At 39.5% G+C, this 25853-nt stretch overlaps 3 protein-coding genes across 10 annotated transcripts in view; 2 read left to right on the top strand and 1 right to left on the bottom strand.

The window, feature by feature from the left end:
• Window positions 1-25853, top strand: part of LOC143711279 (uncharacterized) — a 549769-nt gene that overhangs the window by 305667 nt on the left and 218249 nt on the right. The window lies entirely within an intron of this gene.
• Window positions 1-25853, top strand: part of LOC143712048 (uncharacterized) — a 383255-nt gene that overhangs the window by 139799 nt on the left and 217603 nt on the right. The window lies entirely within an intron of this gene.
• On the bottom strand, window positions 162-25853 carry hipk1b (homeodomain interacting protein kinase 1b). 8 transcript variants are annotated; one of them, XM_077202589.1, is made up of 16 exons: window positions 25367-25853; window positions 17646-18285; window positions 14342-14715; window positions 14060-14183; window positions 10808-10927; window positions 10604-10690; window positions 10333-10517; window positions 9903-10240; window positions 8972-9090; window positions 8559-8693; window positions 7008-7168; window positions 5784-5936; window positions 5482-5613; window positions 3814-4025; window positions 3566-3696; window positions 162-1637 (listed from the first exon to the last, which is right to left on the bottom strand). In XM_077202589.1, the coding sequence occupies exons 2-16, from the start codon at window positions 18261-18263 to the stop codon at window positions 1236-1238; spliced, it is 3291 nt and encodes a 1096-aa protein (XP_077058704.1). In that variant the 5' UTR covers window positions 18264-18285; window positions 25367-25853; the 3' UTR covers window positions 162-1235. The 8 variants fall into 8 exon arrangements, with proteins under 8 accessions (XP_077058704.1, XP_077058702.1, XP_077058703.1 ...); XM_077202587.1 differs by having other exon boundaries at window positions 17646-18334; window positions 25367-25756; XM_077202588.1 differs by having other exon boundaries at window positions 7008-7165; window positions 17646-18334; window positions 25367-25756.

Here is a 25853-nt window from a genome sequence, read left to right as displayed (position 1 = left end):
GTCAATAATGAAAAATGGTATTGTAGGCCCTACATCGTATTGTGTAAACGTACCTAACAAGTCTAACAAGATATGATTTTTTTTTTAGTGTAAACTTAGCTAACAATTGAAATTTTTCCCTCTGAAAACACTCAAATTAAAAGCTTAAAAATGCAACCAGATAAAACAGAATTGATGTTGGTTTATTTGATGGCATTACAATGGAGGTTTTTTTTCTGTCATTGTTTGACATTACAAAATGTGTACAGTACTTTCTTGGTTGATGCTAAATGTTCTCTGAACTCAAAAACACAGCCAAACATGTTCGAGAGAATGTCAAGGCACGTCATGTTATTGAGACCAGAACAAGCAGGACCATAGAGGTCAGTCACAGTGTCATTTTGAGCAGAATTTCAAATATCACATAAGCCGTCACTAAAACCACAAACAGAGGTCAAGGGTCAGCAACATTTTTGGTGTACTCTAGTTTTAAAAGCAGACTACTCATAAATGCTGCAAAAAAACAAACCGCACATAATGTCAGAAAACCACTTGTTGGTGTGTGATTATGGTTTGCAATGTAGCATCACATTTTCATTGGCTTTGACATCCCATCTCTTCTGCTAAATATCCTAACACTAGTTTCTCCATGGAGAATTCATGAGCACTGACATGATTAAAGAATTTTAGCATAATAAAAAACAGGAAGTTTATGTTACTCCTTATCCATTTATATTCCTCACCACATACACTATGATTCTACAAGAACTTGGATTTGAATCATTCAATCATAAAGAGCTAACTTAAATAACATTACGACCAGGGCACATCATTTTTTTCTCTCTTTCCATCCACTTGTTGACCTCCCAGAAAAGTGGTTTAGAACCAGTCAGCTTCACAATCAAACAATTTAAAAACCAAAGAGATCCTACGACAACCAAAACACGACACAGAATCAAAATGGAGTATAAAACAAGTCAAGGATTAGTGTAAGGATTAGACAGACAATATCACACTATCACGATCCCGTTCCTTTGTCAGCATTATTCCACTATTGCTTGCGAATTAAAAACATCAGCGTTCCTTGAGCTAAGAAAATAAACTTACCAAACCAGACACTGGATTTCTCAAAATGCAAATATTATATTTCTAAATATTAACAACGTTCTAAAACATAAATAGGATAGCTAAAAACAATTGCAGCAGTTGATGGCAGGTCTGTCGATCATTAAAAGGTAAGACGTGGTCTGTGCGTCTCATATGTAGGGGTACTGAGGGACCCTCCGGGGACTGAGCTGATAGCTGTTGTACGCCCCGCTTCCTCTAGTGGTGCTGGTGCTCGTGGTCACATAAGGGTGAGCGGGGTAATGTTGCTGGTAGTGGGCGGAGAGTCTGTGGACCACACCTCCAATGGAGTCCTTTGGAATAAGACTGGCTGCATAGTGACTGGTGGGCGGGGCATGAATGGAGGGGGAGGAGCCCTGGACAAGCAGGTGCTCCATGTGGGATGCAGGAGGGGGGTACGTGTACAGGCTGGGGGTGCTGGTGAACGAGGGCGCCTCCTGGAGACAGTAATGAGAGGAGGCCGGAGGGTACGTGTGCTGTCGGCGCAGGGACGATGAGCCACCGGATGGTCCTTGGGATGAGGAGACAGTGGTCTGGAAAAAGGAGAAAATACGGAAATTGAAGCACATGTGATTACCATACATTAAGTGGCTACATTTAACTGATCGGCGAGATTAGATCCTTGCAGACGTGAAGTCGGACTCTTTCTGTTTTTCAGTGTTTGCGTATACTTTGACTACCGATGAAGTGGATTAGATGCAATATTTGTCAAACACACAGATACAGTTGTCAACATTTGAAGTGGATCAAAAAAGTTCAAAGTTGTCCTAAGACAAGAAAGAGTATTGTTCAAAACTCATGTATAACTTTGATGAAAGGATTTGATCCTTGACTACTGCATTTCTGTATTTTATTCAATACTTTATTTTTGTACATACAGGCACTGTAATAAGCAGTACATGAAGTTTAACATAAGCCTATTTTATAAGCAAAACTATTTTAAGGTGAACTATATTCATCCATTTTAATTTGGTAAACATGACAACATAGTTCTGCGCTGGCGTCGTACTGAGCGGCAGCGTGTCCGAGTAGCTCTTCTCGTTGGTGTGCGTTTTTGTCTGTGTTCGTGTGCTGCTTCTTTTTTTATTATGAGTGGGGCGTAGGGCTGCACGATTAATCGCAATTTCCATGTAATCGCACTTTAAACCGATTTGGCTTATCACGATTTTGAAATCGCAAAGGCTGCGATTGTTTTTTATGTTCAGCTTGTCATTGATGTACGGCTCTTAAACGCTGCTCCATTTGAAAGCACTGTGAGTTTGAGTCACTTATAGTGTGCATTTGAAAAAGCAACACACGTCAAACATGAGAATCATTTATGAACCTCCTGTCCAACAAAAGACAACATTTAATAACATGCTTTACTGCAAGCTCACTTCATAACGACAGTTGAGCATCCTTCTGTTAGATGTGGCTTCTTACACAGAATAAGGCCGTCGTGTATTTATATAGTCATGTTTAATCAACAATCAAAGCGTTTAAAGGGCAACTATTTCAACTTAATAAAAACCGTTTAAAATATTTGGATGTTTTGAAGACAGAGTGACCATCCTCGATTAAGTTTCACTAAGGATTTTTGTAAATGCCAAAATATGACCACACCTCAGATGTGGTCCTCTTAAAAGGCTGAAAAATCTCCAGAGCACGGTCACTGCCTTCCGCCATTCCTTCTCGAATAAAAAGAAACCCAACATTGCACGCCTGCGTCAGACTGTTGCTGGCTGGACAGGATTTATAGTGAGTTATTAAAATAACGTGTCACGATAATCAAACACGGTTTTAATGATAATTGAATTTTAAACGATATTACCAACCGTCAGTACATTTTACCGCAGGGAAATGACGGTCTTAGCTCCATTCTTGTTCACTATGTACATCAGACTTCTGAGTCCTGCCATATACAGAAATATACTGATACGGCTACTGTGGCGTGTATCAGGGATGGACAGGAAGAGGACCTTCAGTGACTGGAGCAATAAGAACTGCCTCCTTCTGAACTCCATAAAGACTAAGGAGGATTTTGTAGATCTAGGACACAATTACAGCTTGTTTGTTTCTGTGGGGAGGCCATTAGGGTGGTGCAGTCCTGGGTGTGTAACTGGATAATAAGCTGGACTGATCCCTAAATACGGATGCCTTCTACAGAAGGCCTCATTTGCCTCAGGAGGATCAGGTGTCAAGATCTTTAATCCCTATGGCCAATTCATTTGAGTTAATTATTTATTCGTAGGACTATGTGCCTTTTAATGTGGCTGATAGATTTATTATTAAAATCTGTGTGTTTGTTTCTATTGTCTGTAATTGTTGTGTGAGCTACTGGATGCTTGAATTTACCTAAAAGATGAATAAAGTATTTATCATCATCATAACATTAGAAATCAGTTATTGAGCAAATCCATAATACCAAAATACATCGTGCAAAACAGTGGTTGCTGTGTTGTGCATTGACAGATGTGGTCACCTGACTGAGGTTAAGTGGTTGAGATCTGCTGGGCTCCTGTTGGGGGTCAGTGACTCTCTCTCCTGAGCTGCTCGGCTGCCTTGTGGCGGCAGCGGCTCTCTTAGGCTTCATGTAGTAATTCTGAGTAAGACCTAAAACAAACAGAGCCAATGTAGTTTTAAAAAAAGTATTTGTTTTATAAAAGTACACCAAATAACTGTTGACCAAGCTGCACTGAATAAAAAAAAAGAAAAAAAGATGATACTCGCCTACAGCAAGTGGGATTTTGGCTGATATTGAGCTTTCCACAGGCTGCACTTTCACAGATGGAGCCACCACTGCCATGGATCTGGACAGGCGTGAGGACGGGAACCCCACATGACTGTTCTGGGGCTTGGGAGTTAGAGGACTGGCGGTGGAAGAGTCCGAATCATGAACGGTTAGACAGCTGATCACATTAGTCCTGTGGCTGGGGCCACCACTGACAAATAAACAAAAACAGATTTTTAAAAATCCATTGAATTTAGAATGAAAGGAATAAAATAAATTGTACATTTGGTTAAATCTGGCAAAACAAGCACTACGTTCTTACTGGAAACATTCGTCATCACATTAGCTAAAATATTCAAACACTTCAGAGTGGTTTACTGAAGTTAGATTGAGTTATTTTGATTGTGAAAGTACCGTTCAAAAGCTTGGAGTTGGTAAGATTTTTTAAATGAAGCATTCTTTAAAATGAAGTCTTCTGCTCACCAAGGCTGTATTTATTTGATCAAAAATACACATGAACCGTAATGTGAACAACAATTTTTAAATAAGTTTTCTATTATAATACATTTTAAAACTGTATTTATTCCTGTTATGGGCAAACTAAATTACTTCAGTCTTCAGTGTCACATGATCCTTCAAACAAATCATTCTAATATGCAGATTTGCTGCTCAAGAACCATATCTAATAATTAAAGAATAATATATAAGAATAATAATAATCAAAAGAATAGCATTTATTTGAAATAGAAATCTTTTGTCTTTACAATCAACTCTCCATTAATTTAATGTGTCCTTGCATAATAGGAGCACAAGTTTCTCATAAAACTGGTTGTGTACGTATATTACAGGGCTCCAGACTAACTTTTTTTACTAGGAGCGCTGTAGGCCCTGACTGAACATTTTAGGAGCGCAAGCAGAAAATTTGGGGCACACCTTAAATCAGCTTGCAATGCAATTATTCAAATTTCCCCTAAAATAACTGTAATACTGACAAATTCTTTAATAATAGACTTAACGTACATATATTACAATGTGCAGTTTTATTTTAAGTTCAGAGGGCTCCAGACTAACATCTGAGGCAGCGACACGAGACACTGAGCTCTACAACAAATAGGGTGTAGATGAAATGAACTTTAATTATTATCTTTCATAATGTCTTAATATTAATTATAAAAAATGTATATTAGGGAGTGAAAATGGCCAATAAGCATCCTACTGTTTACAATGGTAATTTATTAATTTATTTCTGTCACAATACCATAGTAATGTTTAGAGTTACTACATTAGCATAAATCCATGGTGAATGTTGCTGATTTGTGAACTGAAAGCCTTCTCTAAGTGTTTCTCCTGGTTTCCGCGTCAGCGCTGTTTGATCTGATATCTATGGCTTATAACGGAGAATTCTGCACCGAATCGGTGTGTTTCTCACTGGACCTCGCAGCGATGATGTTACTAATTCGAAGTCAATGGATTTCTTCACTGGATCTCCTAGTAACAGTGTCGCGTGATCGAGATCGGCCCGCGACTGGCAAGTTCGGGGCGCTGCGCTCCTATGCTGCGCTCTCCATCATTGGTCCGAACTAATAAATGGTCCGTGAAGTGAGTAGCGCATTTTCGTTCCGCTTTCATTTTGTCTGGAGCCCTGTATTACCAGGTAGTGACCTCACCTAACGGGGTGGAACTTCCTTTCATCCTCATCGTCAGAGTCACTGTGTATGGTGATGACACTGACGGCAGGACTCGGAGTGTCGGAGATGATGATGGGCTGAGTGAGAATAGCACTGTATGCCTGAGCACTGCTGTGAATACAGAAATGGTCAGACGGTATATTAAAAGATCTCTCCACATACAGGGACACTAACACTGTTAAACAAACAAAACAACAGTTCAAAATGACAACAATTACTGTTAATGTCACTTTATTTATATTATTGAAATGTCGGAGTGTCAAAAGCAAGTTGCCCAATACCTGCTGCCAGTGTCACAACAGATCCTGCTCCTCTTGTTTTGTGACTTTGCGACCGTAGAGGTTCCTCGACTAAGGGATTGAGTGGAATTGAGACTGCCAAGGATGTGTGGGTTCTGCTGGACAACGCCATTGTGCTGACCGCTCTGAGACACCCTGCAGGACACAACCAACCAATCAGCATCAACCCTTACACACATGTATGTTTTATAAATTCTAGCTGGGCCCCCAGTGTGAATTTAAGAAGACCGTTGTTCTATCGCCTTCCATGGTAATGTGAAATGCTTGTCACATGATCCACTGCAGCCACAATAGCACTGTATGACTGATGCATTGCTTTTTTTATTTTTCATTCAAAATCCACAAACTTGTTAATGTCATGACCTATCTGACATTACGAATCTCAAATATGTGTAAATTAATATGTTTGGTCATTTAAACACCTTTATAATAATCTTATTAGTCGATCTATAACATTTGATGGGCTCTGCCATGTTAGTTTGCACTGCAATTCAGATTATCGGATCCGTCTGATTAAGAACACGTAAATTCATTCACTGTTCCCGTAATACATGAAAGGAAGTGTCCGTTGGGTTACACTTTATTTCAAAAGTCCATTTTAGACATTCTACTGACTAGAAGTAACTTTTCAACTACATGTCAACTAACTCTCAGAGTATTAGTAGGCTGTAGTAGACTGTTAGGTTAGGGTTGGAGTTAGGAGAATAAGTTGACTTGTATTTGCCAAATTACTTATAGTTTGTTAGGGGACCAACAAAATAAAGAGTTAGCAGATATTAAGCAGACAGTCTACTAATACTCTAACGATAGTTAGTTGACATGTAGCTGCAAAGTTACTTATAGTTAGTAGAATGTCTAAAGCGGACTATAGGAATAAAGTGTTACCGGTCGTTGGACCAGGAGAAAAAAAAAAGAAAAAGAAAAAAGTAAACGTTCTGACTGCAGAAACTTAAATTAATATTAAATTTAAAAAAAATTAATGAATGATACAATGACTCAGATTTCACTTGTTTCCTTGCTTAATGAATCCATGTTTTTGAACAAATATCACAATGAACAATTCAATGCCAAATAATTTTTTTTAATTCACATGTCGCCGCCTATTGGTGTAACGAGGTAATTGATACAATCTTTATTTGAAGTGTTATTTTGATGGCTACAGTAGACATCAGTAGGTCTTTATTCATTATTATTGTGTAGCTCTACCTCCAGCTTGATGTTTGCTGTGTAGAGTTCTCAGACAGTAGGGCTTCCAGAGGGGATTCGGTCACTACGGGCTGGTGGCTGGAGTTGTGCATGGTCATGCCAGGAACCTGCTGCCATGCAGAGGGTATGAGGATCTGCTGGGTACCCGCTGGCCAGGCCTGCTGGAGGATCACAAAATATCATCCTTAGTGACACTGGCACTTTAAAAAAAAAACTTGAACAAGTCATAGTGTACCACTGATTTTCAATCAAACTTAAAAAACAAGTTTTACTGACAAATTAATAGAGGGTAAAACGGCTATGACCAAGCTTTCACCACACAATGAGTGACATTGACGCATATATGGCCATTTAAATCTAAATTTATACATCATTTGTGTCATGCTAGAATGCCGAAGAACCTCATCTAACATGCTGATGAAACACGCAGTGACATCACTGCATTCAATTAAAGTGAACACACCAAAAAATAAATAAACAAATGAATGAAATAATCCATCAATGCAAAAAATTCTGCAATTCTCTCCCGGAGCATAAGGCAGCTTTAGATGTAGCACAGCCATTTCGTATGATTTTAAGAGCCAAGACAAGCACAGCATGCAACAATGATATACAAGCATTAAAAATTAAGATGGGGGTGAAAGACAGTAATCCGGCAACCTGTTGGGAAGAACCGTGGCTGTTAAATAGTCAGAAAACAATGAATGTTTCCACAGAGCAAAACTGCCCAAAAGATCTGCCATGCTGGTACGGGCAGCACTAGAGTACCTGCGGACAGACATGGCTATGAGAGAGAGGAACATGGCTGCAAATGTTTTTGAGCTGTAGACAAGGTCAGTCTCCTCCCCTGAGAGAAGACGGAGGGCCAAACAGACATTGGGGCTGGGGAAGGAGGGGATGAAGGTCAGAGAAGGGATAAATATATATATATAAAAACAATTCACACAACAAGAAGCTGCAAGCAAAGCACAGAAGAGTCAGCACATGCCTCCCATGCCTGTATCAGACCTGCACTGAGAAAGAGTGATGCGGGAGTGACTGAGAGGGAAGAGAAAGGGAGGATGATCAGAAAGAAAGATTAGAAATACAGAAAAAATGATTAGAAATAAATGCAGGAGGAAAACGTAAAAAAATAAAATAAAATAAAAATCTGAAAAAAGTTGGGGAAAAGAGATCAAAGAGAGATCAGAAAACGAAACCAGTTAAATTAAAAATCAATGAGATCACAGAGGATCCATAATGATCAAAGAGAGAGAGAGAGAAAGAGAGAGAGAGAGATCAGAAAAAATAAAGACTGAAAAATAAAGAGTTTAGAAAAAATATCAAATATCCATAAAGATCAATCAGAGAAGGCCCAGATTGATCAAAGAGACATCCGGAAAATTAGAGAAAAATAAAGATATATACACAAGTAACAATGAAAGAAGGAAAGGTAAGATCAAAGAGTGTTCAGAAAGAAATACAGAGAGACCAGAAAGAAAGAAGGATTTTGGAAAGAGGGGCATTGAGAAGTGATGTTAGTGGTAGAGGACTGGGTGGGTCTCTCTTTACCAGCACTGTGGCTGTCTGCTCCAGTAGGGCAGGCCGTCCTGCCCCACAGCCCAGTGCCAGGGGCAGCGGGTACTGGGACGCCACTCCCGCTGTGTGGGGGTGCAGTGTGGCCACCATCAGAGGCGTGCAGGAGCCCTACGGAGGGGGGGCACCATGGAGGGAAAGGGGCAAAAAGCATGGAAAGATTAGACAAAAGGTCAGACTCAGGTCAAGGGTACAAGGCTGTGATCTCACATGCCATTTACTGGCACTTGCCAGCAGCAGAACAGGCGTCCAGGTAGACTTTAAGAACGGACGTTTCCTGTCCAACTCAACTGGATTAATTTGCACTTCATCAGATTGCAGTGATCAGTTAGATATTATGCCAGAGTTAGATATTATACACAGAGAAAGAGATGTGCTGCATGTCTTACCTGTGTCAGCATGCTGGGTTGAAGCTGAAGGGGTTGCGTGGACTGGTTCTGCTGGACAACAGGAACACCATTCTCCATCCTGACAGGATAGCTAGCGGTTTTATTAGAGGATGATAGCCCTTTGGGAAAAATAAAAGAGCATCTTAATTTTTAGTACCATTACAACAAATAAAAATAAAAAAATACCATCAAAAAAGCCAAAAATCAATTGTTTGCAACGTTTCATTTCTGTTTTGGAAAGGTAATTTATTGTACAATTTCTTAATATAAATGACTATACTATTATTATAAGAGCAAATAAAGTGCATGATGGTGTCATCTGGGGCTAAATTTAAATGTTTAACCGGTTGCGAAGCTATCTCGCCGGTGATTCGCGATGTATTCTGGGAACTTTCTTGTAGCCCTCCGTTTGGAGTGTGCCTCTGAAAAATCTCCGTTTCGAGGGCTATGCCCTAGCCATACCCCTGCGCCCTACTCCTCTATCACAACAAGAATCGGGACACCCTACCCCTAGACGTGAACGCGCAAAACGGAGTGGAATTGAGATTGAGCCTTAGAGTAGCTCCTTCGTTTTTAAATCTCTTCTGAAAACTAATGTGTTTTCCTTAGCTTTTAAAACTTGTTAATGTCTCTCCTCTGTATTTTTTAACTTTTGATTTTTTCTATTTGACTAGTGTTTTCTTGTTCTCAAATTTGTAAATGTAGTTTCTTAGTTGTTCTCTTTTCAATCCTTAGTTATTTGAGCTTGTACAGCACTTTGGTCAGTTCTGTGGCTCTTTTAAATGTGCTTTATAAAGTAAAGAACTGAACTTGTGTGCAAACGCTGCCTGCAAAGTCATTGCCTGAAAGGGTGGCGAGGCAACAAATCAGCCATCTAAGCTTTCCATAGAATCTGGCTTAGACACCCATGATGCACCCTGCTCCAACTCACCTTGGATACTGGTGGGGGGGCAGACGATGAGGGTTTGCTGGAAAGGTTCAGTCTGAGCACACAGCTGTGTGGAGCGGGTCTGCATGGGGATGCTGGGTTGGGCCAGGCCTGGGATGTTTATGGTAGCCTGCTGGTAAAGGGCTGGCTGGTAGTTGAGGAGAGGAACAGTTCCAGCAGCAGACGGGACCTGGCTGTGCTGGTTAAGCTGGCTGCTGAAGGTCACAGTCAGGTTTCCAGCAGTTCCAGGAACAGTGTTAGCAGTAAACAGGGCCTTTCCACTGTCAAAGCTACTGTTCCTTCTCTTGCAGATATCCATGTTCTGGAAGCACGACTTCACACTACAAAAAAATCATATGAGAACCAATTTAAAACACATATCTCTCAAAATGAACAAAAGCTAAAATTCCATGTCTTCTTCAAAAGGACATACTGAGAGCTGTGTGGGAAGCTCAGCAAGTGGCTCATGGTCACGAACGGATGTGCCAGGGTTTTTGTGGGTGTGATTCTTTTATCAGCGTCCAGTCTCAACATCCTCTTCAGCAGGTCAATCAACTCCCGTCGGTCCGCCTTCTCCGCCAACATGTCCGTCCCTTCTAAATGAGTAGGCAGATTGACCTAGAAACCGATCAAAAAACAAGAAAGATTTAGTATTACACGTCTAGTAATGATGCGTTCCATCCTAGAGATCTATTTGTAAATACCTGCATCATGTCATCTAAACAATTGAAGATGTATTTTCTCGCTTCTTTTGACTTGATGCCCATTTCAGACTCATGCTCAGATGGGGTCTAGAAAAATACAGAAGTGTCAGCCAAGTAAAATATTGACCAAAGAGTAACTGTTCTGTCATTCAGCATTAGTTTTGTTTTAACCCAGCCAAAAAAACCTTAATGATGAGTACTGACTTTTAACCTCCACAAGGGATAGCTGGAGTCTGGTCCTCTGTTAAAGAAGCGGCTTGTCTTTGAGCCAGCACTCAAAAGATACTCTGGAGGCAATCCCTGTGTCTGAGAAATGTACCGAATCTGGAAAGGGAAAAAGGAAAGGTCAAGTCTTGTACAAACTAGACTAGGACCCAGAAACTAATCAAAGCAAGCCATCTTGAAGAACATCTCAATTCTGTAATTGTAACACGAGGCATGCATGAAAACCCGACACAAATATGAATTCTCCTCCCCCTTCATATCTGTCACAATCATTTTAATTTACCTCTGCAGTTTTAAAGGGGTGATGAACTGAGAAATCAAATTTTCCTTGAGCTTTTGACATACAGGAGGTCTTCATACTATAAGAATATCTTGTAAGTTTCAGAACTGAAAACTTCCTTGTTAGTCAAATAAAAGTTTTTATTGACACCAGGCTCAGCGAACGACAGGTTTTTCAAAGTGGGGATCTATGACATCAAAGAGGATAAAACCCCTCCTCTGCAAAAGAAGATCAGCGCCTACTTCAACACGGCCTGTTTAGCCCTGCCCACCGACTCACAAATTACATGCTATAACATAGGCCTACGACGAGGTAATTTTGCTAAACTGGATCGAGCTACCAAGCAATAAACATTTACGATATATTGTGCAGTACCTGGTTGTGAAAGAAGACAGTTGCTGCATAAGCTTCCTTCGGATTCCAATATTAGGAATGTGTGGTTAAGCTTTATTAAATCAACAGAAAATCAGTCACAATTTCCAACACAGGCTCTGCAAACAGACTTTTACGACACGGATCTGCCAGCAACGCCACAAACATGTAAGTAACCATGTTTATTTTAATGCCTGATCTGTGAGCAGTGATTTCTGATGTGTAATTATTCAAGTTCAGTATTATCTTTCTCTCAAAATCATTCAATACTGTTTATGCATCAATGACTAAACGATTAACTTCACATCGTTTCTCTTAAGATCAAATAATATTAAAACTGTGATTAAGTTATAGAAAGAAAGCGACCAAAGAACGCTCCCTTTCCAATCGCCAAAGCTGTCAGTCAATCAATCACACAGCGCGCAAATCTCGTTATGAAATCAATGACGCTGTTACACTGCACTGTAGAAGCTCTACCTGTATTTACGTCGTGTTTGCATTGTTATTTGGTGAAAAAGCATTCGTGAGTGTGCAAAAACTGCGTTGCAATAATGAGATCTTTATTCACGCGATCACCAGACTGCATGTCATCTGCTCAGCTCATCACTGCAACCTTTCATGTGATGGAATAGATTTAAATATAATGCTTTAAACAATACATTTAAAGATTTGTTAATCTTCTCGATAGCTGTAATAGTAAAAACGTAGTAGTTTCCGAGAGTTTCATATGTGATACTAGCTATTTTATTTGCAAACATGTCAGCCAATCACAGCAGTGGGCGTTTACACTGAAGTCTCACAGCAGACACACCTCTTCAAACAGAGCGTTCAAATCAGAGGCTAAAATCAGGCTACGAAAAATGCCTTTTATTTCTTAATTATGACAATGTTTGATGTAAAAATCACACTAACATTATAAGGGCACCCCAGGCAAAATTATAAAATAATCCAGTTCATGACCCCTTTAATAAAACATACATCAAGAGTTCTTACTAGAACCAGGACGTATGACCATATATTAGACCAGTTCTGTCAACACTGCACTGGCTCCCTATTAAACATCACATACATTTTAAAATCTTGCTAATTACTAACAAAACACCAAATGGTTTAGCCCCTCAGTACTTAAGCAAGCTCTTATAGTCCTTCACGTCTATCATGATCTCTAAATTATGGCCAATTGAAAATACCTAGAAATATCAAAATCAACTGCAGGTGGTAGATCCTTTTATTATTTAGCACCTAAACCCTGGAATAGTCTTCCTAGCCTCGTTCGGTAAGCAGACTCTGTCAGTTTAATTATAGACTAAAACACCTTTCTTTAACCTGGCATACACATAATACATGATCAATTTATATTATTCAAATCAGTTAAATGATTGTTAGGCTGCATAAATTAGGTCAACCGGAACCAGGAACACTTCCCATAACACCCAATGTACTTGTTACATCGCAAGAAGAATGACATCTACACTAATATTAGTCTGTCTGTCTCATCCTTATCCTGAGGTTACCGTAGTCAGCCGGATCCGGTCTGTATCCACATCAGATGTGGACCTGCACCTAGACAACCAAAACGCAGCCCTGAATGTCAGCAGAGACCGTGTCTACAAGACAATCCCCTGTGAAGGCCTCGTCGACACCACAGGCATCAGCACAGATCCTCAGCAAAAACCACGAGAACCAGACAGGTCCTCCACACAGACCCTATAGCCAGCTTTGGCTCCATACTGGCATGATGAATCGATCTTCAAGCAAAAGGAACTGGATGAATATTTGAAAGCTACCGATCCTGATCTGAATTCACACCTTTATTGTTCGTTGGCCAGAGGAGAACTGGCCACCCCAAGTTTTTTTTCCTCCATTCTGTCACCTGATGGAGATTGGGTTCCTTGCCACTGTCGCCTCTGGCTTGCTTAGTTTTGGACACTTAATATTCAACAATATTATTGATCTGACTGTACTGATGGCATTATATGCAAACTGAGCTGGACGATGGCATAATTCTTTGCAGAACTACTTTCTAGAAAATTGATGATCTCTACAACGAAACTGAATCAATACTGAGTCAAGTAGCCTATACGCTTAGTTGCGGCTCATTTTTGTGACGCGCTCCAGTTCACGGAGAACAAGACGGCAGAAAGCGCATTCTGTTTGTTTTCTTTTTTTTACAAAAGCACAACGTTTTGTTGTTACTGTGAGTTTACACAAATAAAAGACCCTTTACAATTTCGAATGATGTATTACTCTAACCTGTATAACCAAAAATGAGAGTATTTTAAGTTGTTTCCACTGTTATCAGAAAAAAAAAATGCAAGTGATCGCGCTGGTGCCTTCATGCAGTGAGCGTTACTTAAGCTTCCACACTCCGCACAAACACTTGTATATGTGCCCAATAGTACACATTTATCTAGGTTAACATGTTAAAACGATATGCCATATTTGAGGTTGATGGATAATAGGCGAACATTTGGATTTCCTGCCTGATCTGCTGTAATTACCACAAGGACATGCTGTTAACAATCTGTCACTCATGGACTGCTTGACTTCACTACTTCCTGTAACATAATATATGTGACCTGGTCATATTCTGATGCTCCTGGATACAGTGGCCAGCCCAGAAAGAGCTCTGCAATCACACAGCCCAGTGACCACATGTCAATGGCTTCACAGAATGGCAGACCCAGGATGATCTCGGGGGCTCTGTGAATAGAAAGTGGAAAAAAATACCGTTTAATATCATAATCTATGCATATAGGCTATTTTTCTTTGATCAATCATTAAGGATTCCATCAGGTAATCTCTTCTACAGGGATGCCTGATCATAAAACATCTACAGATTACAGATAACACCTTCTTACCTGTAGTAACGTGACTGGAGGTAAGTCGAGCAGACGGCTTTGGAGACGTGACTGGCTGATCCAAAGTCGATAACCTTTACCCTGTAGGGCTGTCTGATGGGGTCGACCAGCATGATGTTCTCAGGCTTCAGATCAGCATGGATGAGACCCAGGCTCTTGAGCTTCATCAGGGCCGTGGCCACCTGCTGCAGGACGGGGCGGATGTGCCTCAGAGGCAGTGGGCTGAACTTACTGTGCTTCAGGAAGTCATAAAGGTTCTGCTCCAGCATTTCAAACACCAAGCATGTGTGGCCCTTGTGTTGGAAACACTCGTAGGAGCGCACAAAGTTGAACTCGTCAGCATTCTCCGCACTGAGACGATTCAAAATGCTCACCTAGAAGAGGATCAATGACGAAAAGTGTGCACAATTAATAAAAAAAATTTAACTAATTTAATAAAATTAGTTTAAAACATATGCCAGGTTCTTAGAAATGTAATATTTGTATTATAGGGTTGTAAAAGGCAACATTTTCACGCTACTGCATCTCTCGAACACACCGTGAGCTGTGTGTAAAATAGCAGGGGGAGGTGGGGGGTGGCTAAAGCAATATTTTTGAAAGGGAGCGTTTGTTTAAGGCGAGTTTATGTCAAAGATTTACCAGCTGAAACTTGTAACTCTGCAAAAGAAAATGCGCTGCAATGGTATGCAACAACGGCACGTCCTTAGAAATTTTAAAGCGAACGCTCAAAATGCATTTGTCCTGTTGTCAGTAGTGCAAGCATGCGGATCGGATCGAGTAAGTCAGGCGACTTGATGCGTACAGTGTAGGGATGCAACGATACCGCTTTTTCAAAACCGATCCGATCCCAAAATTCTGAGTATCGGCCGATACCGATACCAATCCGATACCAGCGCAGTTTTTTTTTTAAATCAAGTAGAATTTCAATAACTGCGTGTTGAACTGATAATCACTCTTTTGTGAGTTAAACACCATCTACTTAATACAGACAACTTCATTATAAAGAAAAACAACAAATCCAAAAAATATATGATCATAATATATGACAAAAATGCTATTATAAACTAGATTAGTGGATAGTTCAGCAGTAAAATCTAGTCTAGAAATATCACAAGTGCACAATAATTGTATAAAATCTGAACATTTAGTGAAAAAAAAACATTTAGTGGGGAACAAATAAGAGACAATAAGTGTAACACTAAATCTTGTAAAACGTTACACATTGCTCTTTATATTGTTGTAAAATACATTCATGAAAAACAAGATAACAAAAATCAAAAAGATATTTTTTTATAGTAGCCTAGGCTATGTAATTTGAGACATGTTTTAAATGTATAGCACAGCTGTTTAATGAGGCAGCAACATATGATAGATAGGACAGAACAAGAAAGGCTATTAATAATCCTTCATTGCGCAAAAGGCTCCAGTACAGTGCGGCACAAAGCGCTTATGCGCATCCCGAGCGCAGAATGATGCGCTTGAAGCAACACGGAGTCACAGCGCGCAGTGCGTCGAGTCCGCATTGAAAAGTTCAAAGCACAAAGGAAATACATATTGATGCGTAGTGTATTATACAGTATCTATCTCTATGCAATAGTTTATTGAGCCTTTTCTTTTAACGGTTTTAAATATCAGTTACTGTGCGCGTGAAGAACAATGATAGTGCTCTGACTCCAGTGTTGTGATCTAACAGACACACGGTAGAAAGTAACACGATTTAGTTACAGCAATAAAGTCCAGCAATATAAAGTTGTTTTATGCGAAACCATAGACCTTTATCTACAGATCAAGTATAATAATATTAACATTGAATCATCTTGGAGAGAGTTTCATCATGTTGACTGTCGTACCCGAACGTGACGCGCTGTTTGATGCTGAATGGAGAATGAAGGACAGCCGCAGCAGAGGGAAAACGTTTTCTTTCTTGAAATCTTGAATTTAATGACTTAAATATTAATTTATATCTCACATTATACTACATAATGGCTTCAGAACACTTATAAGATAGTGCACGAAAACTTTATGGTGCTTTATAATGTTTTTGTGCCTTTTGTGGGTTAACTATAACACAGAATAGTAGACGCACAATATCGGATTTGGATCGACCTCGTCTGACCGATACCCGATCCGGCAAAAATGGAAGTATCGGAGCCGATACCGATGCTGAGTATCGGATCGGTGCATCCCTAGTACAGTGTAGACAGAATCACTGATTATAATGGGTTCTATGTGCTTTTGACACAACCTGTCCCGCCATTCGCAGGGTTTTACAGCTCAAAGGGGGTGCTAAGAAAATAATAAATAATCAATATTCTGCATTTTATTTCATTTTCAATTTTAACCTAAATCTTTTACAAGGTAAAATCATAAAGCGTGCAGAGTTATTAAGTACGTTATTAATATAGCTGTACATCTCTATTAGTGACACAGAGTTAAAACAGGAAATTATTAGGAAATCCTATGGAGCTGTGCTGGTGCTACGCAAATATCTGTTGAGGCTATAGTCCCAGCAAGCCTTTCTCTCCCGATTACAATCAAAGAAACCACCATGTGATATCTACACTGCCACCACAAGCGTTCATAGTACAACAAGATTGACAAGAAAGACCATAGCAGCAGTAAAATGTGTCTAATACTATGAGAGGGAGGAATGACACGTAAAACAGCCGGCGTTACATTCAGTGATACCAGTTTTTGAAATCTAACTGTTTTCGTTATTGTGTAGGCACAATAATTGTTGATTAGTTTTTAATCTGTTAATGGCAAATTTATGCATCTTCCTAAATTACCACCATCAATATAAATATGATTCAGCACGAAATTACATTTCACAACTAAAAAAAGCAGCGTAAAGTACAGTCACCTTTGACTTTTTCATTATGCTGTTGGTAAGGTTGTTCTTTGTGAAATTGTTTAAAACATTATGTAATTTAAAATTAAAATAAAAGTACACTGAATTGAAAGTGCAAACAACTAATTTCTATTAAAAAAATGTCTGAAATACGAGGAAGGAAGGGATGGATATAAAGATGTGAAATGTACAGACTGGGAACTTGATATTTACGTGATATTTCTCAGTTTTTATTGTGATACTCAGCATTTAACCGAAAAATGTTTAAAATCACAATATTTTATTGTGGCTTAAGAATCGTGATATCACTGCATCGTGGGCCCTCTGGTGGTTCCCACCTTTACCAGGGTCTTTGCTGTAAAATTAGGCTACCATGAAATCTTGAAAAAGCGGTAACAACCCAAGATTGCAAACAATACCCACTACAGAAACACAGATACTATCATAACATACCTCGATTTGTCCCTGACGTGCATATGATGGATGGTTCTTCAGGATTTTGATGGCCATAATCTCATTAGTTCCCCTTTTCCAGCACTTGGCCACCTGCCCAAATGTGCCCCGACCGAGAAACTCGAGAACTTCGTAGCTGTTGGAGACGGAGCAGAGGATCTCGTGTTGGACCAGCTGGTAGTCCCCTTCCCCATTGGAGCTGCTGCTTTTGGTGGTGGTGGCCGAGTGCGGGATGGACTGGGCGGTGGTTCCTGTTCCCCCGGTACGAGCAGAGAAAGCAGGAGCCGAGAGCTCCTCCAGAATCTGAACGCTGCCGCTACCACTTCCCCCTCCTCCGGAAGTCTCCACTTCCTCATTCTTCCTCTTCACACCGTACCTGTGCCCACGGGAAGAGTGGGAATCCGAGTGGTGGGTGTTGTGGGAGGTCCTGCGACTGGACCCACGTGGGAGGCTCCCGGTGCTGTCTGCAGCACGGACCACAACCTGGCCCCGGGACGCTGGGGGGAAGATCAGGCCGGAGGTGCCGAAAGGGAGGCCCGCTGCGGGGTTGAAGCTGTACTGGCCCACAGAACTATATGCTTCATTGGAAGCATCCCAAGCACAGCTCTCCACCTTCATCTTTTTCACCCTGCAGAAGGCACTGGAAGACACAGATGGAGGGGAGAAAACCTGCAGCTGTGAAGCCATGCCTGCGAATATTAGATGAGATTTGACATTGTTGAAAACAAAGAATAAAAAGCACTTTTAGATGGCAACACTGATATCAACACGAGTGAACAGTCAAGCAAAAATCTGTAAAATATTTATTATAAATAGACACATCTAGGGCCCTGTTTACAGCTGGTATTAAGATGCATTTTGGCCGATCGTATCAAAGGCAGACAAGGCTGACACTAGGGCTGGGACGGTTACCGTATTACCGCAATACCGCGGTCACGTGACTCCGACCGCGGGTCTGAGCTCGTCACCGTCATCACCGAAACCCCCCCCCAAAAAAACAACCTTGGCCTGCACATGTGTGCACGTTGTGTCTAATGACATGGATTCATTGATTCTAATGACATGGATTATGTCTAATGATATAGTGGCTTACATGGATTCAAGGTTTCTAAACAAAACTTATCATCAAAAGATGGAGCCATTCGCGAGTTGAGGAGGGCAATGTTCCATGACGCATAATAACATTCCATTCGTATTTGAGATGCGCGGATGGGCTATTATTATTTCATCCGCAACCGCATCATAAAACTCATCAGCTGTCCGCCATCCACCCGCACCAACGTTTTTCTATCAATTTTCGAGGAGCTGCTGTCGCGAGGCTAGAAAGCTCTTGGCTGTTCTAGAAAGAAGACTGATCCAATGCAGCAAAGATATTTAAAGGCTAAAGTCCCTAGTATATTGGCTATGATGTATCCCCAGAATATCAGCAGTGAACTCCGTCTCCGATCGGCGCCCAGGGATAAATATGAATAAGTAAATAGCCTATAACGCACATCGGCAAACCTGACATTACCTGACTAGGCTACTGTAGACTAAAATGTTATCATTTCGTTTTGAATTTTGTTTAAAAGTAGACAAATCAGCCTACGCCGAGTTTCGGTTCATTTATGAGAGGAGCTCCAGTTCACGCGAAAGAGACCGCACCGGCGCTTCCACGTCCTCCTGATTATATGTCTGCTATTTGCTTCTTATTTCTAAATTCCAGGCAATTAGTTAATGAAACAGTGATTAAAATTAAGGTACAATTTATACAAAACGAAATTTAATTTAAAGAAAGCCTTTCTACAAAACAAAACTTAATAAAGTGGTCAAAATCGTGTCTGACCCATCTTATGATCCTAACTTACTCATGCTGTTCACTCTTCATATAATCGACATAAGATTAAATAAAAAATAACACTATATTATGTAAACATAAATATGGAGTATAATTTTTGTAATTAAGACATGTGATGAATTCAATGATGAATTCAATGCGAATGTATCTGAGAAAATTTAAACAACCTAAAACGCTATTTAAAGCGGTTTACCGCCATACCGCGGTAAAATCTTGCTTTTCAACCGCGGTTAGAAAAAATCCATACCGCCCCAGCCCTAGCTGACACCCGTTTACACCTGGTACTTTACACCACTTTCGACCACTTCTGTCCTGATTTATTGGTGTCCTTGATGTTCTGTCCTGATTTCAAGGTGAGTGTCTATGGGTGAGTAAATACATATTTTTTCAGGTCTTTCGATCTAATGGACAAAATGAGCTCATTGCAGTTGTCTGATACTATTTGTCAAAATAATGTTTGCATTTACACTCTAAAGGCCCGTTCACACCATATTTAACAATAACTATAAAGATAACTATAACTATTTTAGTGTCCACACCAGAGGCTCTTGCGACTTATTTTACTAACAGGACTGGTAAGAGCTGCCACTTCTGTTACATATGGAAACATCAAATGGCAAACAAAAGGAAAGTGAAACGAAACTGTGCTACTCGTTTGAGCAGCACAGCGCAGACTGTTTATCAGCTTGGACCAATATTATGGGGCGGTCACACTGCACTTTTTGTTCCATTGATTGACTTCCATTCAAATGCATGTGAATGCGTAAGACTGGAAATGCAAGGTCATGTGAAAAGTTTTGCATTTCGCTGCATTCCAAAGTTAAAGTTGGGTGAACTCTGAGCTGCGAATTCGCATCAAGTGAAGCAGAGGTCGACCGATATTGTTTTTTCTCTGGCCGATGCCGATATTTAGAAATCGAGGCAGCCGATGGCCGATATGATGTCAACTTGTTTTTGACCGATTTTCCTCCAATCAGTGCACTTGTATAAAATAAATGTATTAAAAACACAAAACAGGTCATCAAAAATCTAGACGGTCAAAAAAAAGTTTAGATGAAAAAAAAAAATTTTGGACACAAAAAAATGTAAATAAAATAATTTCACCAGGGCTGAGCAATTAGTCAAAATGGAATCGCAAATGCAATTTGAAACGTCGCGATTACAAAAGGCTCACATATATTATTGGGTCACATATATTATTTTCAATAAAGATTTGAGATAGTAGTTACAAAAGGCGTTGTGGATGCGATATGAAAAATATGTCCCTGAGCAAAAGCATGACTGTCCTCTTTGTGTGGCCATCTTACTAAGCAACTGAGTGAGCGCACCTCTGTTGTACCCCAAAGAAGCTAACCATCTACTGGGTAGAAAAGTACTGTTAATTTCGTAAATGAAATTAATGACGAAAAATGTTTGTTGATGACCTTTATTTCCTATAACTAAGATGAGACGAGACAACACCACAGTAATTAAACGATAACTAAACTGTGACTTAATAAGCATGCAATATCGTTGACGAAAGACAAGACTAAATGTAGTTTAAAAAATTAAATGAAAACATAAAAAAAAAGACAACAAAAAATTACTGTGTTTAACATGCGGCTGCGGGCTTTTCCCCTTGCGGTTGCCAGATTTCAACAATTTAAATCAATGTGTATGGGTTGGTTAACATTCTCCTGATTTGTGCTTATAGGTGATACAGTGCAATAATTCTGATGAATATACATTTCTCAAATGACAACAATTGTTTTGATTATAATTGAGCAAAATAATCGAGATAACCAATTTAACCATTAGCCTATGCAGTAGAGGGCTGCATTGGGATTGAGTCCCGCCCAACGCAAATCTCGCGGGAGCAGGCGGTTTGAACTTTGCTGCGGGCGGGAATGGGCGGCTAAAAAAAAAACTGCGGGATCGGGAGGTAGCTTAGATGTCAATAAATGATGTGGAAAAGAACCTCAAACAGGTAATTACAGCACAAAACCTAAGCAAGGCTGACATTTGGACTACTATTCATCTTCCTGATCAGTGCGTCAGAATACATGCAGGCCAGGGAAACAACCCCATGAATCTCTTTAATAATAGCAATACAAATACGTGTTTTTTCCTGCGGGACGGGAGAAGACACAAAATCAATGCATCTCTGTTATTGTGCGGGAATAAATTCTCAAAGTTTTGCGGGTGCGGGCGGGAGTGGACATACATATTGCGGGAGCAGTCAGAAATTGGGCGGGCGGGATGAAGAAAACAGTCCCGTGCAGGGCTCTACTATGCAGCATGATGAAGACTAGACTAAAATACTCTGACATTTAGTCGACTAAAACTTGACTAAACAAAAACAGGACATGGTTGTCTAAATATGATAACTAAACTATATTGGACAGGACTAAATAAATAAAAAATAGCTAACAAAATTAGGGCTGTAATGTCCCAGTCGATTAATTGGTCGATACTTTCTGGTTCGACTAAAATTCTGATTGGTCGATTTGTTGCGCGTTCATTTCATCAGTTTTGCCACGTTCATTTCATCAGGGGGACAGCACTAACTGCTAATGGGGGTGTTTTCAGAGTACCCCTGTTTCACAGGTAACAGTCTGTCTTCAGAACAACCCCTTGGTTTCACTTTTTTTGGATTAGCCCCACCCACTGGAGAAGAGAGACCGATAAGTAGGCTATTGAAGGTTTGATGCTGAATATTATTTATTTAATTGTGAGAGCGTTTAATAGTCAGTCTTCTTCTAACATGTCAACAACAAAGACATCGACAGTGTGGCAGCAAATTGATAACGGGAAAGGTCGAATGCAAAGTTTGCAAGCAACAGTTTGTCTTCCACAGCTCGACGACAAACATGACATATCATCTAAAAGCAGTAAGCTAACTTGTCTGCGTTAGGTTGCCCTGTCTGTTTTGAGTAGGCTATTATGAACACATCGGAATTGGCGTATCAGTTATGCACTTTATTTCGTTTCTGCTCTTGATCTGGTTTGTTTAATAAATATTCTTTTTTTATTAAAGTGGACGTGCCTTTTGTGTTTATTAAGAGTAAAAGCTTTAAGTTAATAGTCTATTCGTGTCTCACCCGCGAAGCTGAGCTCTGTGCGAGGACATGCACAAAGCGGCTGAAATGATGAACTGAATGACAGTTATAACTTTATTATAACATATGACAAAAAGAATTGTCTGAATTATGTTGCATATTCCTCAAAAGTTCTTGTGATATCACTAGTTGACAACATAGTACTATTTTCGGAAATCATAGGCTATGATATTGCGCAGAGGCACGTGATGCAACGCTGTCAGAGCCGACAGACTCGTGTGTCAGACACATTTCAGTGCAAAATAATTAGGTCAAAAATGATTTAATATACTGAAAATAGCCTACTAGTTTTTTATGTTTATTTATAATCCATTTAGGTGGACAAGGCTACCAGGTACTGCGCACAGTGCGCAGCTAATTAATTTAACGTTTTTTTTTTTCTAACGTCATTTTTAGTCGAAAATTTCAGGACTTCAGTCGACCAAGATTTTCTTTGGTTGAGTACAGCCCTAGACAAAATGAACACTAATAGAAAGGTACACTGCATCTGTTAGACTACAGGGTAGAGGAGGGGTCAAAATTAAAGGCATGAGGACTTATTGACTTACTTGGCCATTTCCATTCCCTAATATACATGGAAAAAAGTTGGAAGTCATTAAGTCTCATGAAAAACAAAAACTTTACACAAAAAGCTGAAAATATATATTTTTAAAGGGGGGCGCGACCAAAAAAGTTTGAGAACCACTGCATTAGAGCAACAATGGTCTACATTTAATACGAGTAGAATATTTTACTTTTCCCTATAAAATTAAGTTTTTGCATGTTACTGTGGTTAATAAAAGTATTTATCTGCATATCAATTCAAGCTCAGTGCTTTCCCGTTAGATTTCCAATACACAAATATGTAATGTTAGTAACTGCACACATTAATGCAAAACAATAGTAATTTTATGATTAAATTAACTATGATAAATTTTCCCACAGCGCTACCAAATCAGGTGCTGGCGCCACCATCTGTACAACTTAGTGGCGCTGGTGCCGCTGCTCTCAAATGTTAGTCTGGAGCCTGAAATATTGTTTTGCGTTTTCCCTTATTTTGACGTCTGCCACTTTAAAAGCTTAAGCTCTTCAGCGCAGGATGGATACTGAATTGCTGTCAATGTTTTTATCAGTTGGAAAAAAATATTCTGAAAGTGATTTCAAAAATATCGCTTCTCTGTGCCGTTATTGTTGTGGACTCTATTTTGTCATATTTAGAATGATTTTTAGAACTATATCTTTATTGTTATATTTATCATCCTTGGTGTCAACAGGCCTAACAGACATAAATAATGCACAGTCCTGCCACTTGTTCTATGTAATGTGTTTCTTTGTCCATTTTATTTCAAATTTTTAACTTGATCTTTTTTATAAACAATGTTTACTTATTTGAAGGCTACATGTTTATATGTATTATTTTCTCATAATAATCATCATAAATTACTCATTTAATTTACTTAATTTTATTTAAATAAGTTTTATGGTACTGAAATTGGTACAGAGAAACGTGAAATCTTAATTGTATTGGTTACCGACTACTGGAATTCTACTGCAACAATTATCAAACATTCATATTTTAACATTAAATTCAGTAGTCATATTTTGTTTAGCTTTTTCTGGTGTTGCTGGTTTACTACAAGGACTTCCTTAAATAGACCTACAAATTGCAAACAATTTCTTTATAATATGTGACTGTAGGCATACAATAAATTATGCAAAAATTACTAAAAAAACAGAGCCTGTGGTGTTAATCTTTTAGATTTCATAAATATGCTGACAACAACTTGTATAACAACAACTGGTAGGGACACACGCGAAAACTAAATGTGCAGGATTTCCTTTATGAATCTTTCAATAAAGATTTGAGATAGTAGTTATGTTTTTCTCAAGTTTAATGTATATTTTTATTCAGTACCAGGCTGTTGTCTCAAAGCAAGCAGTTTTGGGGGAAGTGAATTAATGTAATAAAAAAATAAGAGAAAAATCTGTGACAATAGCTAAATTATTATTTTATAGAGACGACGTTGCTTCTTGAAAAACTAAAGGGAGGCAAATTGTAAGTCAAGTTTCATCCCAGGTTTCAAAGACAAAAATCAACATTATTAATAATATATATATATTTTTTAGATTGGCAGTTAGTTGGGCGGCCAAGACTCTGGATTGAGCTTTCTGTTTGTCTAAAGGCTGAAATCCACGCAAGCACATTTGCGCAGAGGAGCGTCGAATCTAAACATTAAAATCAAATAAAATACATCAAAACAGAACTGAAATATCAAAGAGCTGCACAACTTGTCTATTAAACGAGTTTTACAGTGAAACAAAACCTATGTATATGTTTACAACCACCGAACGACTCCACCCTTTTCGAGAAAACTGCTCTCTTGTCGTGAAGCAACAAAACAAAAAGAAAGAAATACAAAATTAACTCAAAAGCACTGAGCTTGTTCCTTATTATGTGAACATTCATATCGCAGTCGTTGAATTTAGTGACATTGTTTCCGAGATCCTCGAATCCGCAGACGTTATAAGTTCGTTACATTGTATCATCTGTTGGTTGATAAGCAACCAATCGTTAAAGTGAGTGTTACAATATAGCGTATTAAATGCAAAACTAAAATTAAAGTACCACAATAACTCCCAATACATGAAAAAAATCATTGGGGAAATTACCAGAGTTCAGCAAATCCAATCCCCTTCACAAAAGCACGTTCAAACACATTAACGTTAACGTATATGTCAACATTAGTGTCATTAAAGACATTGCGAATATATATATATATTATGGATGATTATTGCTATATTAATACCTGAGCTGATCCTTGTGCCTGGGACAGAGGAGAGCTTTAAATCCCTCGGATCTGGATTCTAGGCCTTCATTGTTTCAGAGCTACTCCGGCCCAACAGTTAACTCGAAAATAAACAGCGATCGGTATAAAAATAAAGCTCCATCAGTCACTGTGAAGCGTGACCAGTGCCACTGCTCATGAAATCGTCGATTTCTGTCCTTGTACTAAAAATAAACCTGATTAAAATCCAAGCAGAAAGAGGCTGTCGAGCACCCGGTACATCCGAAGCCTGATTATCAGCTCAGCTGCTTCAGTCAGACTCAGGCTTCCTGTCCACGGGCGCCGGACTGCGCATGCGCACACGACTTTACACGTTTTGTAACACGCACTGAGATTAGCAATTGTGTAACTGTTGATGCTGGGAAAATACCATGGCACTTCTCTGCATGTTTCCCGTTTCTACTGGAAACACGTCATTGACGTACACGGACCATTTCACGTCAATTGT

The sequence above is a fragment of the Siphateles boraxobius genome, unplaced genomic scaffold, assembly GCF_051911475.1.
Source record: "Siphateles boraxobius isolate OS27281-9 unplaced genomic scaffold, OSU_SipBor_1 5, whole genome shotgun sequence".
In the NCBI taxonomy this organism is placed as follows: domain Eukaryota; kingdom Metazoa; phylum Chordata; class Actinopteri; order Cypriniformes; family Leuciscidae; genus Siphateles; species Siphateles boraxobius.
This window is presented reverse-complemented; position numbering and strand designations above follow the sequence as displayed.

What these genes read in the sequence shown, in the direction of transcription:
- hipk1b (XM_077202587.1), bottom strand. Translation starts at nt 18,332, where the DNA reads ATGGCTTCACAGCTGCAGGTTTTCTCCCCTCCATCTGTGTCTTCCAGT. An exon ending in CTCCAGTCACGTTACTACAG is followed by an intron (nt 14,184 to 14,341) that starts GTAAGAAGGTGT and finishes TTCTATTCACAG; the next exon opens with AGCCCCCGAGATCATCCTGG. An exon ending in GTTTAGATGACATGATGCAG is followed by an intron (nt 10,518 to 10,603) that starts GTATTTACAAAT and finishes ATCGGTTTCTAG; the next exon opens with GTCAATCTGCCTACTCATTT.